Raw genomic sequence first — 13585 nt, 5'->3', positions numbered from 1 at the left:
AATGTTTCATGGTTGTTACATACATATTTTTAATGTTATTATTCACATTTAACATTAAATGTTTGATAAATGTTTTTAAAATACAAATTATATTATTCAAAATTTAAAAATAAAAATAAAAAATATATTCAAATTTAAATTTAAAATAAATTATAGTATTCGAAATTTAAACATTAAATTTCAACTTAATATTCCAATTGTATTCAAATTAAAAGTTATATTCCAATTATAGTTCACAATACTTAAATTGAAATTAAATTTATCCATACATATGATTTTATCATTAACATATATATTAAAACGTATACATTAAAATCAAACTTATGTTGAGTTTATCGATCGACGGAATCGGCCAAGAGGGGGGTGAATTGGCAATTATTCAATGTCACATTTCAATGCTCATTCCATACAATTTCATGTCACAACTTATCACTTCACATTTATTCAATTTATCCATAACATTTTATCTAATTTATTCAAACTTCACATAACGTTTTAATTTAAGTTATTCTTAACTTGCTGAACTTTCAAAGAAGTTAAATTTTGGTTATAATTTACCTGATACTGATATATCTAGTGTCCCCGAGGGACATGAGTGATAATAGGGCAATGATAACATATTTTATGACAAAATAATGGAAGGCGCGCCCCCGGGAACGCGCCTTCATGTCCCCTGAGAAATAATAGGTACTGATATCTAGTGTCCGAGGGACATGAGTGACATAATAGGGAAATGATAACATATTCTCTGATGAAATAATGGAAGGCGCGCCCCCCGGACGCGCCTTCATGTGAATAGTGAATAATAGGTACTGATATATCTAGTGTCCCGAGGAACATGAGTGACATAATAGGCAATGATAACATTTCTCTGACGAAATAATGGAAGGCGCGCCCCCGGGAACGCGCCTTCATGTGAATAGTGAAATAATATAATAGGTACTGATATATCTAGTGTCCCCGAGGGACATGAGTGACATAATAGGACAATGATAACATATTCTATGACAAAATAATGGAAGACGCGCCCCCGGGAACGCGCCTTCATGTCCCTGAGAAATAATAGGTACTGATATATAGTGTCCCCGAGGGACATGAGTGACATAATAGGGCAATGATAACATATCTCTGATGAAATAATGGAAGGCGCGCCCCGGGAACGCGCCTTCATGTGAATAGTGAAATAATAGGTACTGATATCTATGTCCCCGAGGGACATGAGTGACATAATAGGGCAATGATAACATATTCTCTGACGAAATAATGGAAGGCGCCCCCCCGGGAACGCGCTTCATGTGAATAGTACTCCGATTATAGACACTATTATATGCAACGTATTATAAACTTTCAAAACAAACTTCAGTTCACAATCTTTCAAATTCTCAAATTCCCAAACTCTAAATTCTCAAATTCTCTGAAAATGAGTCGTCTTTCTGTGTTGTTTTGTATGATAGAGAAATTAAGGAAGCTGAAGAGGGGGTTGTTTTTGAGTCAGATCATTATATCCCCTTAACCTTGAAGAGAAACATCACAATTGAGGAGTTAATCAAAAATTTCGTTAAAGATTCGTGTAGCAGGCCAGAGAAGACTATCTTCACTTCAGTACAGATTTCCTACTGAACTTTTCCGCTCACGTATACATCATTTCAGCTTTCAAACGATGATGATGTTTCTATGATGGTTGATGCTCATATGGGGAGTTCACAATCTCTTATTGAAATGTATGCCACTTTTATTGAGGTTCGTGCAACTCATGGTCTCATATTCCTCTCACTTTGGCATTGCATATCAAACTGATCAAGTTGATAGCCCGACACAACTGATCTGTAATGATTTCACATCATTAATGGCGGATCCAACGCCATATACCATGCCATCAAGTTCAATAGGAAGGCATTCATCTGCAACTGCTTATGATCTCAACCACGTGGCTTCACCAATAATCCATATGGCAACATCTCTTCTACTTCAAGGGGCAGACATTCATCTGCCAATGTTTTCGACTTACATATGAAAATGCCAACGAGACGACAGTCTATTCACATCCCACATGATACAATGGCCTCAAGTTCAAGGGGAGGACGCAAGCGGGAACTTATTTGACCTCAACATTGGATTATCGGAGGAACCCTCATCTCACCAGAAGAACCTCTTCGGGAGCCAGGTGCAGATGGTGCTGAAACGGGATTATTCGTTGAACCTGACTCACCACAGTTTAACGTACATTCTGATGATGACGTTCCGATAAATACAACACCAGTCGAACTTCCTGCACATATGTATGAGGCTGATTATGATGCAATGTATGAGCCTGAATTTCCAGATCTTCCTGATGTTGGCAACTATGGACTTCAATCATCAGTCATGACGGTAATTTACATATTGGAATGGAGTTCGCATCGAAGGAGGAAGCAATGATGGCAATAAAGAGTTACAATATTCGTAACTCAGTTCAGTCCCGAGTTGATCGATCTAACACGGAGAAATATGTCTGCTACTGCGTCCAACGTGACAACGGATGTCAATGGATGGTCCGTGTATCAAAGAGGAAGAGGACGAACAACTTATGGGAACTAACCAGATACAATGGTCCTCATACATGTTGTGCAACAGGTATAAACCAGGATCATCCCAACTTGGACTCCAACATTATTTGTCAAACAATCATGCCCATTGTGAAGCAAAGCTCTCATATAGCGTTGCAGTGTTGATTTCTGCTATACAGTCACAATATGGGTACACTGTCTCATATAAAAAAGCGTGGTTGGCAAAACAGAATGCCATTTGCAAACTTCATGGCGAATGGGATTCCTCTTACAACGAGCTGCCCAGTTGGTTTCATGTTGTGCAAAGACTTAATCCCGGGACAATTGTTGAGTTCGAAACTCAACATCATTACGTGAATGATCGAATGGTTCGCGATCGCTGTCAATTTTACCGACTCTTTTGGACTTACCCTCAGGTATTAATGTAGTCAAGTACTAAACCAATTGTCCAAATTGATGATACTTTCTTGTATGGGAAATACAAGCAAGTTTTATTATTGGCTGTGGTCCAAGATGGAAACCACAATATTCTTCCTGTTGCGTTTGCCCTCGTTCAAGGAGAAGACACTGAGTCTTGGGCTTTTTTCCTTAAAAATTTACGTTTACATGTTGTCACCAGGGAACGTATGCATTATTTCAGACCGAGGAGCCGGGATAAAAGCAGCAATGGAATCTTTGGGTACAATGTATAGACCTCCACATGTTCAACATCGTTATTGTGTCCGTCATATTGCTGCAAACTATTACGGAAAATACAAGAAGAACGATGAACGTCAGTTAGTCGTGCGGATGGGTATGTTACTTTTTACCAATTTTTCTATCAATTTCTTATTACTTATTTATACTTCATATTAACTATTACATATTCCTAATGGCTTAGGTTACGAACTCTTACCTCAAAGGTTTGAGTCGATGCTACAAGAGTTGTTTGGCAAAAATAAGAAGGGGTGCGAGTACATTATGGACATCAGCAAAGAAATGTGGACAAATGCATATGACGGGGGGTATCGCTATGGTCATATGACAACAAACTTGGCTGAAGCAATAAATTCAACCTTAAAGGGGGCGCGTCATTTACCAGTCACGGCGTTGGTTAAAATGACTTATTTTCGTTTGGGTCAACTCTTTGCAAAGCTCGGTGGACAATCTCTTACTTGGATGCAAAACGGACATATTTACCACCCAAGACTAGTAGTTGATTTACAGAAAAAAGTGGTGCATCAAATGGGATGTTAGTTACAAATTTTTCTCGCACCCGTGAATTGTTTCGTGTAACCGAAATGCCACGTCCCCTGCAAGGGATTGAAGCTAACTCTTTCAGAGTTAATCTGCAAGAGAGGTGGTGCGATTGTGGTTTCTTTCAAGCACTCAAATATCCATGCTCTCATGTCATTGCTGCTTGCTCACATTCGCATTTGGACTACAAAAATTATATTGATCCCGTATACCAACTTTCACAAGTATTCAAGGTATATGAATTTGAGTTTCCGCCCATAGGAAACGAAAGAGACCCAAATGAGATTCAAACTTGGCTTACAATTGTACTAGATCCATTGCTATTGAGGGACTCAGGTCGTCCAAAATCTACTAGAATACATTGTGATATGGATATTCGGGAGAAGTCAAACAGAACAAAACGATGTGGGCATTGTAGAAACATCGGGCACAATAGAAAAAAATGTCCAGCTATGTTATCATCATATAACCGTTAACTCTTATGTAATTAATATTGTATTTAAATGAATGCTTTTGTTTCTAATAATTTAATGTTATTGCATTTATATTTGTCAATGTATGTACACCTAAATAATTTTTTTAAATTTTAATACAAATATAATATATTTATTTAATATAATAATTAATATTATTAGTTATAATTTTTTTTAAATAATAATAATTCTACATTCTAAGTAGAGAAAAATATTAAATTAAACAAATTAAAAGTTATTAAAAAATTTATGTATACGATGACACATTTCATGTTCTGATTGGAGATTAAATATTAAATTAAATTTTCAATAAGACTAATTTTATAAAATATGTAAGTCTTGAAGATTAAATATGTAATTATACTAATTTATTAAACTTATGCATCAATATTTTCGTTAAATATTGATATGAGATGACTAGATTGATAACATTTAAATAATTAAACTGAAAAAATAGATCGATAATCAAAATCAAAATAATAATATAACCATATGTAATATTATAATTTCATACATTTTTCCTATAAACTACAATAAAGTCAAAACTGGTTTCATATATTGTTATATAATATAATGTAGATAATTCACTCCACCTTTAACACATATTAACAAAATACATTTGATAATTCTTACATTATAATCGAAACATTTTACATAATATATTATTAATTTATAATAATAAAAATAAATTATTTATTATTAAACAAAATACGTGTCTGCTGAGTTGGCAAAGGCGCGTCCCCGGGGATGCGCCTTCCACACGTGGCATCCAACTCAGCGAAAACACGGGTAAAGCGCGTCCCCGGGGACGCGCCTTTGCCAACTCAACAGAAAGGGTGCTACTTCTGAAAATATTGGTCAAACGGTGTCAGAAAGGAAAAAAAAAAAACGGTATCAGTTATGTCAAATAGCCTTGTATTTCAGCCTGTGCAGGAGAGGTGCCTGGCTACCTGCCCCCAAAATTATAAAATTCACATATAATTAAAGAAAGAGTAAATTATTCATTTAGTCACTCACCTATTACTTTATTTCTATTTTGGTAATATAATTATTATTTTTTGAAATCATACCTAGAGATTCATTTTATTTCTGTTTTAGTCACATACACCGTTAAAAAAATTAACAACGACGATGATGTGATATTTTGAAATTATTTTTTAATTTCCAATTATTTATTATTTTATTGTTTTCTGACAAGATGAAGATGTTTGACATCGAACTTTATACCTCTTAAAATTCAAAATTTTCAATAGTATTTTAGAGGTTTAATTTATATATTTGTCCCGAACCACTAAAATTTCAGAAACGAACTTGGATGAAGCAAAGCCAGATTTTATTGATCTAAGAGAACAAAATCGTCAAAAAGCTATTAGGCATCATGGACGACACAAAATTAGTTAAAGGATGAAAATTTTAGTCGAAAGAAACATATTATGGAGCTCTTGGACAAAATGAAGATGCTGGAAACTACTCCAACACACTACGGTCACTACTCATCTCTGCTGAAGATGGCGATCCCTGCTTAGATCGACTTTATACAGACAGATTGTTGGCAAACTGCAGCATGTGTGTACCACTAGACCAGACATTTAATTTGTGATAAAGTGAGTCAGTTCATGCAACCGCCTCTTGACAAGCATTGGAAGGTAGTTAAAAGAATTGTTAGTTACCTTAAAGGAACTTTGGATCATGGACTATTCTTTGCTTCAAAACCAACGGGTACAGCTTTAGTTGGTTATTCAGATTCGGATTGGGGAACTAATTTAGATGATCAAAGATCTACTGTAGGACATGGTATGTTTTTGGGAGGCAATCTCGTTGCTTGGAATTCTAAGAAACAAGGAGTGGTGTCGAGGTCTTCCACTGAAACAGAATCTTAAAGTTTAGCCAATGTTATGTGGATAAAATCTTTGTTGGCAGAACTTAATATTCAACTTACTACTACACCGGTCATCTGGTATGACAATATTAGTGCGATTGCTCACGCTGTTAACCCGGTTCATCATGTCAAGCTTAAACATGTTGAGTTGGATTTATGTTTTGTCAGGGAAAAGGTTATGGATGGTTTGTTTCCGATCAACTATGTTTCTGCTCTTGACCAAATAGCTGAAGTTCTGACTAAGCCGTTGTCGGCTCTTTTTTTGTTCGGCTTAGAAAACAGCTCAGAGTAGTTTCAGAAAGAAGAATTAAAGTTGCAATCGGTTAAATGTTTTTCTACACCAACCATTGGAAAATCTTGAAGAAGCTTATAAAGGGAGAGAAATAGGAAGTATGTTAGTGTTATCAGTAGTTTGTGTTGTGCAGTTATATAAGTCAATATTTGTTATCAAAGTCAAGGTTTGTTATCAGGTTTAAAGGTTAGTTAAATTTATGTTATATGAGAAGTTATAGGCTGTTGTATAAATGGTGAGGTTGGCTTGGTTAATGAACAAGTTCTGATTCTGAGGATTGTTCTTAAACGTTGTTCATAATCTTTCAAGGGTTGATTTTTTACAAGAAAGCGAGTCATGCATGTGGAGGTCGCGACGGATAGTGATTCGAATGAGTAATCGGAAACGAAATAACTCGGACGTATATCTTTAACGGATAGTTATATATCCATAGCTGCAATGCAATGAACTTTGTATATTTCCTCAGGAACCTTTTAATGCTCCTTGGGTTTTTTTTCTTCCCAGATGTTGGTGTATGAGTTCATGCCCAACGGTTCTCTTCATGATCTTCAATCGGGTAATTTCTCATATCTATCTTGACTGTATAACAAACACACACACACATATATATATAGTAAATGTTGGAAAGTTTACATTGTTTATATGAATGAAATTGCAGATAGATACAGACATACATTGAGTTTCCCCATGCGATTGCGTATCGCGTTGGGTTCGGCCAAAGGGACCCTCTACCTTCATAATGAAGCAAACTCGCCAATCATTCATCGGGACATCAGGGCAAGCAACATATTGTTGGACTTCAAGTTTACTCCTAAAGTTTCGGATTTTGGAATCTCAAGGCTTGCACCACTACCGGAAGCCGAAGGAGCTTCGGCTCTTGTCTCCACTCTCGTAAAAGGAACACCAGTAAGACTATAAGAGTTTTTTCAGAAACACTTCAGTTGTCATTTGGTGCATGAACTTCATTTCCATTGTTCTGTTTTGTATATAGGGTTACCTGGATCCGGAATATTTCTTGACTCACAAGTTAACCAATAAAAGCGACGTCTATAGCCTCGGGATAGTTTTTCTGGAACTTTTGACCGGCATGCTGCCAATCTCTCATGGTCGAAACATCGTAAGGGTGGTATGAACAATGATAATAGATTTATGCTAGTTACAACTAAACATAGTATTGTTTTATAAAAATGATAATCAAATGTTGCCTTGATGATCCCAAGCAACGACCCACAATGTTGGAAGTTGTGAGAGAGTTGAACAGTTATGTTGCAGTTCCCGGAGATTTATATCACGCCAACCGGGTCGGAATCAGATGCATCAAATTCGAATATGTCGCAATCATCGCCTCTCTTCTCCAGAAGGAATTCGCAACCCCCCACGGAGATCCTTGGAAGTGAACTGGTTAGCGGAGTTATCCCCATCAAGCCTCGCTATCAATCACCTCTATTTTTGTTATCTCTTTATCATGTTAAACAATTTGTTGAATACTAGGAAAAAGATTAATGGGGGTGGCTGCTTGTATTGTATTACTAGTTTTCTGTGTTTATGGCTTTTGTTTGTATCCATTTGGACATGATGATCGGTAATGGACAAATTCCGTCTGGCCATTTCAGTTTTACATGAATGAGAACGTACTTTATGATCCCATCATAAAACAAATTGGTAATATACATAACACCTTGAATTGGTTTTAAAGTTTAATTTGATATTTAAGTTTGAGAAAATAATCTCAGTGACCGAAAATTCCTTATAATATACGATTTTGACCAACTTTTTTTCGATTTGCCAAAATGACCAACAAAATCGCAACGCGATCTCCAGTATCGCAAATAAGTTTCCATATTCGCAATGCGATTTTGACTATCGCCATCTCAGTTTTACATGAATGAGAACAACTTTATGATCCCATCATAAACAAATTGGTAAATATACATAACACCTTGAATTGGTTTTAAAGTTTAATTTGATATTTAAGTTTAGAGAAAATAATCTCAGTGACCGAAAATTCCTTATAATATACGATTTTGACCAACTTTTTTCGATTTGCCAAATGACCAACAAAATCGCAACGCGATCTCCAGTATCGCAAATCAGTTTCCAGATTCGCAACGCGATTTTGACTATCGAATTGCGATTTTCCAATTCGTGTTGCGATTTTAGAAAATCGCAATGCGAATATGTAATCACAACGCGATTCTGACTATCGCAACGCGATAATACATAATCGCAACTCGATTCTGACTGTCGCAACACTGAATTTCAAATTCGCAACATGTTTTAGTTTCGCAACACAAAGTTTTGGGTATATAACTACGCAGCAGCAGTAACTCATAACCTAAATCCCTAAATCGCAACTCATTCCATCTCCATCTCTCATTCTCTCCGGCGACATCCGTTCCTATATCCACGACATCCTTCCCCATCCGGCAACAGGTTTTAGTTTCACATCTCGTTTGTTTAGTAAATTAATTTACAATAATGAAATCATCTGTTGATCATGTTTGGATAGATTTGTGTTTTGGAGGGTCATGGGAGAATGTTCATGGTGTTTTACAATATATGTCTTTACCCATGAATCTTCAACTAAAACTGGTCATTAAAAAAGTTAACTTATGAAACTCTAATGTTACGTTACAAATTGAATTTAGAGCCCCTAAGTGGATTTAGGCTATCTTATCAGAGAAAAGTAAGTTTATTTGTTAACCGACAATGAAGATGTTGAACGATTCATTGCTTACATTAGTGTTTCGCAAGATGATGTTACATTGTATGTTGTTGAACCTAGAAGTAGTGAAGTTGGGTCAGCGGGTAGTAATCAACTAAGTTTTTCAACCCTAGTTATGGTGCTCAAAATTTAATGGTTCCACCACAAGTTCATCACCAAGCAAATTTTGTTTCACCACATTTCTAATACCAAACACAATCTCAAAACCCACAACCTTTCCCTAATCCAAATCCCAATCAACTTCAGCACCAAATTCCAGTTTTCGTATTAACCAGTTAGACGATGATGAGCCAACAGAAAAAATTGGAGACTAGTCATATTCAAATTTGATCTTGGTCAATACCCGACTTTGATCTTGGTCAATACTCGGATTTTGATGATGTTTCAGAAGAAGAAACAGACCCTGCGTGTAATGATTTTGATATTGGTCAATACCCAAATTTTGATGATGAAACAGCCGCTGCGAGGAATATGTTGTTGATGATAATGAGGAGGAAGTTACGACTGTGAATGAACATGTTGAACATCAATTCTGTAATTCATATAACCCTGAGGAAGAAAAAGAAGAAGAAGAAATCCCCGAAGAAAAGTCCCCGAAGAAAATGCCACGGGAGTATAATTGGAATATGCCAGAATTACTTCAGATACCGAAAGAAGAGTTGGTAAAGATAGCAGTTGATTGTTACATAAAAATTATTCGTATCAAGAAAGATGATTGTTTTGATACAAAGGAAGACTTGAAGATAGCTTTGTATACGAAATGTGTGGAAGATGGCTATCAACTAAAAGTTAACAAATCAAGCAAAGATCGTTTCGAAACAAGGTGTATGATTGACAAAAACTGTACATGGTGTATTATTGCAAAGAGGATAAAAGATTGCGAAATGTTTCAAGTTAGGACTTTTATTGATAAACATACATGTTCAAGAACCCAAGTTTTTCCTCACCATAGACAGGCAAACAAAAAGGTGTTGGGTGGTTTTCTGGCTGAGTTAATGTTTTTGAATGGCAGGGTATATCGGGGACATGAAATTATGACTGAATGAATGCTCGTTCAAGATTAGTATCTCATATTCTCAAGCTTGGAGAGCCAAATGTTATGCCTTGGAATTGTTGAGGGGTCGCCAGAAGCATCGTTTGCCAACTGCCGGCTTATTGTCACAATTTAAAGCTGAAAAATCCTGGGTCGGTAACTCATATCAAACAGATAGAGATGAACGCTTTGAGTTGCTGTTTATCGCCATTGGTGCTGTGGTTAGTAAATCATATAATTTTGTTGACTCATTTTTGTTAGTTACATGCATTTCACATTTAAATGATTATATTTCTTGTGTATATTATTTTGTAGATTCATTCGTTTATTACTTGCATTAGCCCAATTATTATAGTTGACGGAGCACATTTGAAAGGTCGATACCTTGGAGTAAACTTATTAGCAGTAGTCATGGATGCTAACAATGGGATATTGCCAATAGCTTACGGGTTGGCAAATCTGAAACCTCTGATTCATGGACATGGTTTATGGGGCATCTTAGGGATTGCATAGGTCCTATTATCAATCTGACAATCATATCCGATAGGGCAAACTCAATTGACAACGCTGTTAGAAGGTGTTTCCCAGATGCTTTTCATGGACTTTGTGGTGTTTATTTGTATAGAAATCTAAAATCAAGGTCTGATGGTATAAAAATCAAATGGACATACTGGAAGGCTGTAAAAGCTTATCAGGAAGGGATTTTAATAAGCATATAAATTGTTTAAGACGTGTTTTGCCTCAGTGTCTCAAACACTAGAAGGTGTCGGGTTTGAAAGATGGTCAAGAGTACATCAACTTGGAGCAAGATATGGTTTCATGACGTCTAATAGTGCAGAATCAATCAACGCTCTAAGTCTTCATTCCCGGAAATTACCCATTACTATGTTAATGGAGTTTTTTCGAGCCTCTATTCAACAGTGGTACTACAAGAAAAGAAACCATGCAAGTATTATTTCTTTAAATTCGTAACTTATCATATATTTTACTAAGTATTATTTATTTAAATTTACAGGAACATTGGATCATCGTGTTACACCATGGACTGAAAAAAGATAACGAAACGTGTTGTGAAGTCAACGTAATGGAGAGTTGAACCATGTTCAAACACTTTGTTTGAAGTACTGGATAATAACTTAAATGGGCTTGTCGATCTAAATGCAAATACGTGTAGTTGTATGAAATGACAAACATCTGGTTATCCGTGTGGCCATGTTATAAAAGTTGCTCTTCATCTAAACCAATATGATTCAAGCGCATACGCTATGGATTGCTACACTACAGAAGTATATCGACAGACTTATGCCGAAATTATCTACCCTATTCCACATCCTTCTGAGGGACATACCAGATGACTTACAAACAGTTTTGCCACCAGCCATGGACAGAAGGCTACCTGGTCGACCAAAAAGTCACGATCGTATACCGTCTAAGGGTGAAGAGAAGAAGAGATCGACGTGTAGTCGGTGCAAGGAAAATGGTCATACAGGGTTGACATGTGGATCACCAGTGTCATCACAATCATCTTTTCCTCTACCAAAATGGATCCTCATCAAAATCCAAAGCTCATATGGTGTCAAGCAAAAGGCAATCAAAATCACAATCAAAATCAAAATCTCAATCACAACCGGCTTCACCTTTTGGGACTATTAACTTAGGTGATTTTTAAATGCAAACGTTGTATTATGTGTATTTATGTGTAAACTTTTAAATAAGAATTATTTACACATCAATTAAACAAATCAACTTTTACAAATCAATTAAACAAGCAAAAAATAATAATAATTCTTATTTTCCTCCTCATCATTAAACAAATCAGACTTTTAAAATCAATTAAACATAAAAAAAGTGTACCCTATACAGTTGTTTATGCACCCATACATCAATTTCACGCAGCTCACTTCAGGATTAACCTGCAGAAACCAAACATTTACTCAAACAACACTTTCTACACATCTAAAACCAACAAACAACAAATGATTGAATTCTAGGTACTTAACAACACTTGCATTTGACTTACCAATTGTTTATGGACACTTTTATAACGCGGATGCAGGTAGACAGCGTCTCGCATATATCGCTCTAGCCATAAAATACCGAAACCACAAGCCTACTGCACCTCTATCTCTATCGGTGGGAGGTAGAAACTGTGTACTTCCTGTCGTCAAACGCTCCAAGCACATGCATACGAGAGGACCACAATCCCCTCTGGCTTCCTGCGTTTGTTGTGGCGCGGTCTCGTCTCTGATAACTGTAACATTGAACTTCTTTGGCTTCTTATTTCCAGAATAAGTCTAATAATTAATCTCATCCAAAAATTTAGCCAAATGAGAGCTCCATCCCTTAATAATATCTCTCAAATCAGACAATGATATGTAATTTATCATGCTGTCATATACTATTGTCTTCAGGTATGGGAGCAAAAGCTCGACGAGAAGCCAATGAGTATGTTCCAAAACAGGGATAAACACCTGCAATCATAAGTAATAATTCAATTGCGCATTTATTTATGAACACCTTTAAAATATTTAAAAAATAAATAATAACCTTATCGACCTCCCACCATGCAGGATAAAGTTTAGCTTGTCCATTAGCCAACACATATGATTCATGTCGTTGATTCTTCAAGTGAACTATGTGAAAATACGTCGGCATAATTGTATATCGCGTATTTGTTTTATTTTCCCTCATTTTCCTTATCATTAGAAGACGTGACACCTATGCATCAATATGCTGTTTTACAAAAAAGACATATATTAGTGAATTACATAAATTAAAAAAAAAATTAATCAAAATGAAATATAAGAAAAATATAAGACTTACCCCCCATCGAAATAGCCTTTGTCTTCAACCCCTAATAACACACCCCACCAAGACCGATCAATCAACAAATGCATATCATCGTTGAGTTTGTATATGTCAGTGTAACACCCCTGCTCCGCTCATGTAGATAAAAATCAACTGTGGTCTTAAACCAAAGGGTATTATCCAGAATTGTTTCCGGTAGTTTTCTCCTCTCCACTTCATCTGCCGGAATGGTACTGGCCGGTAACTCATACGAAAGCCAACAGTCATCCATCATGTTCGGCATGTGAGAGAGTTTCTCAATAATTCGACATATTACGCGGTGTGAATCGGGCTCTTGAATGGTGGGAGGGACCTCTTCAACGATGACAAGGGCCTCTTGAACGGTGGGAGGGGACTCTTGAGGGATGATAGGGGCCTCTTGAACGATAGGAGAGGCCTCTTGAACGATGACAGGTGAGTCGGGCTTCTTCTTACAGAGTCTTTGCACTATTGGGGTGAACGGAGACGTAATGGCACGTGTACGACGTCTGATGCGTGAACCCCGTCGTGCAAGAAAAACCCGACGTAAAGCATCCACCTTATCAGGCCGCTAA

General features: G+C 36.4%; 1 protein-coding gene across 1 annotated transcript; it reads left to right on the top strand.

Moving 5' to 3' along the window:
- The first annotated feature begins 5871 nt into the window (after positions 1-5871).
- Positions 5872-7823, top strand: LOC120212616 (probable LRR receptor-like serine/threonine-protein kinase At5g37450). Its single transcript, XM_039210863.1, has 6 exons — positions 5872-6049; positions 6176-6366; positions 6931-6982; positions 7085-7332; positions 7418-7552; positions 7599-7823. Exons 1-6 carry the CDS (start codon positions 5872-5874, stop codon positions 7821-7823), a joined length of 1029 nt encoding a protein of 342 aa, XP_039066794.1.
- The last annotated feature ends 5762 nt before the right edge of the window (positions 7824-13585 follow it).

This window comes from Hibiscus syriacus, unplaced genomic scaffold, assembly GCF_006381635.1.
Source record: "Hibiscus syriacus cultivar Baekdansim isolate YM2019G1 unplaced genomic scaffold, ASM638163v2 tig00110013_pilon, whole genome shotgun sequence".
Classification (NCBI taxonomy): Eukaryota; Viridiplantae; Streptophyta; class Magnoliopsida; order Malvales; family Malvaceae; genus Hibiscus; species Hibiscus syriacus.
Note: the sequence above shows the minus strand (reverse complement) of the source record. Positions and strands in the feature narration are given on the sequence as shown.

Bases quoted from the DNA above. Each gene is read 5' to 3' on its own strand.
- LOC120212616 (XM_039210863.1), top strand. From the start codon at position 5,872: ATGCAACCGCCTCTTGACAAGCATTGGAAGGTAGTTAAAAGAATTGTT. The intron at 6,367-6,930 runs GTTCTGACTAAG...TTTTCTTCCCAG, and splicing joins CTCTTGACCAAATAGCTGAA to ATGTTGGTGTATGAGTTCAT. The intron at 7,553-7,598 runs GTATGAACAATG...AACTAAACATAG, and splicing joins GTCGAAACATCGTAAGGGTG to TATTGTTTTATAAAAATGAT.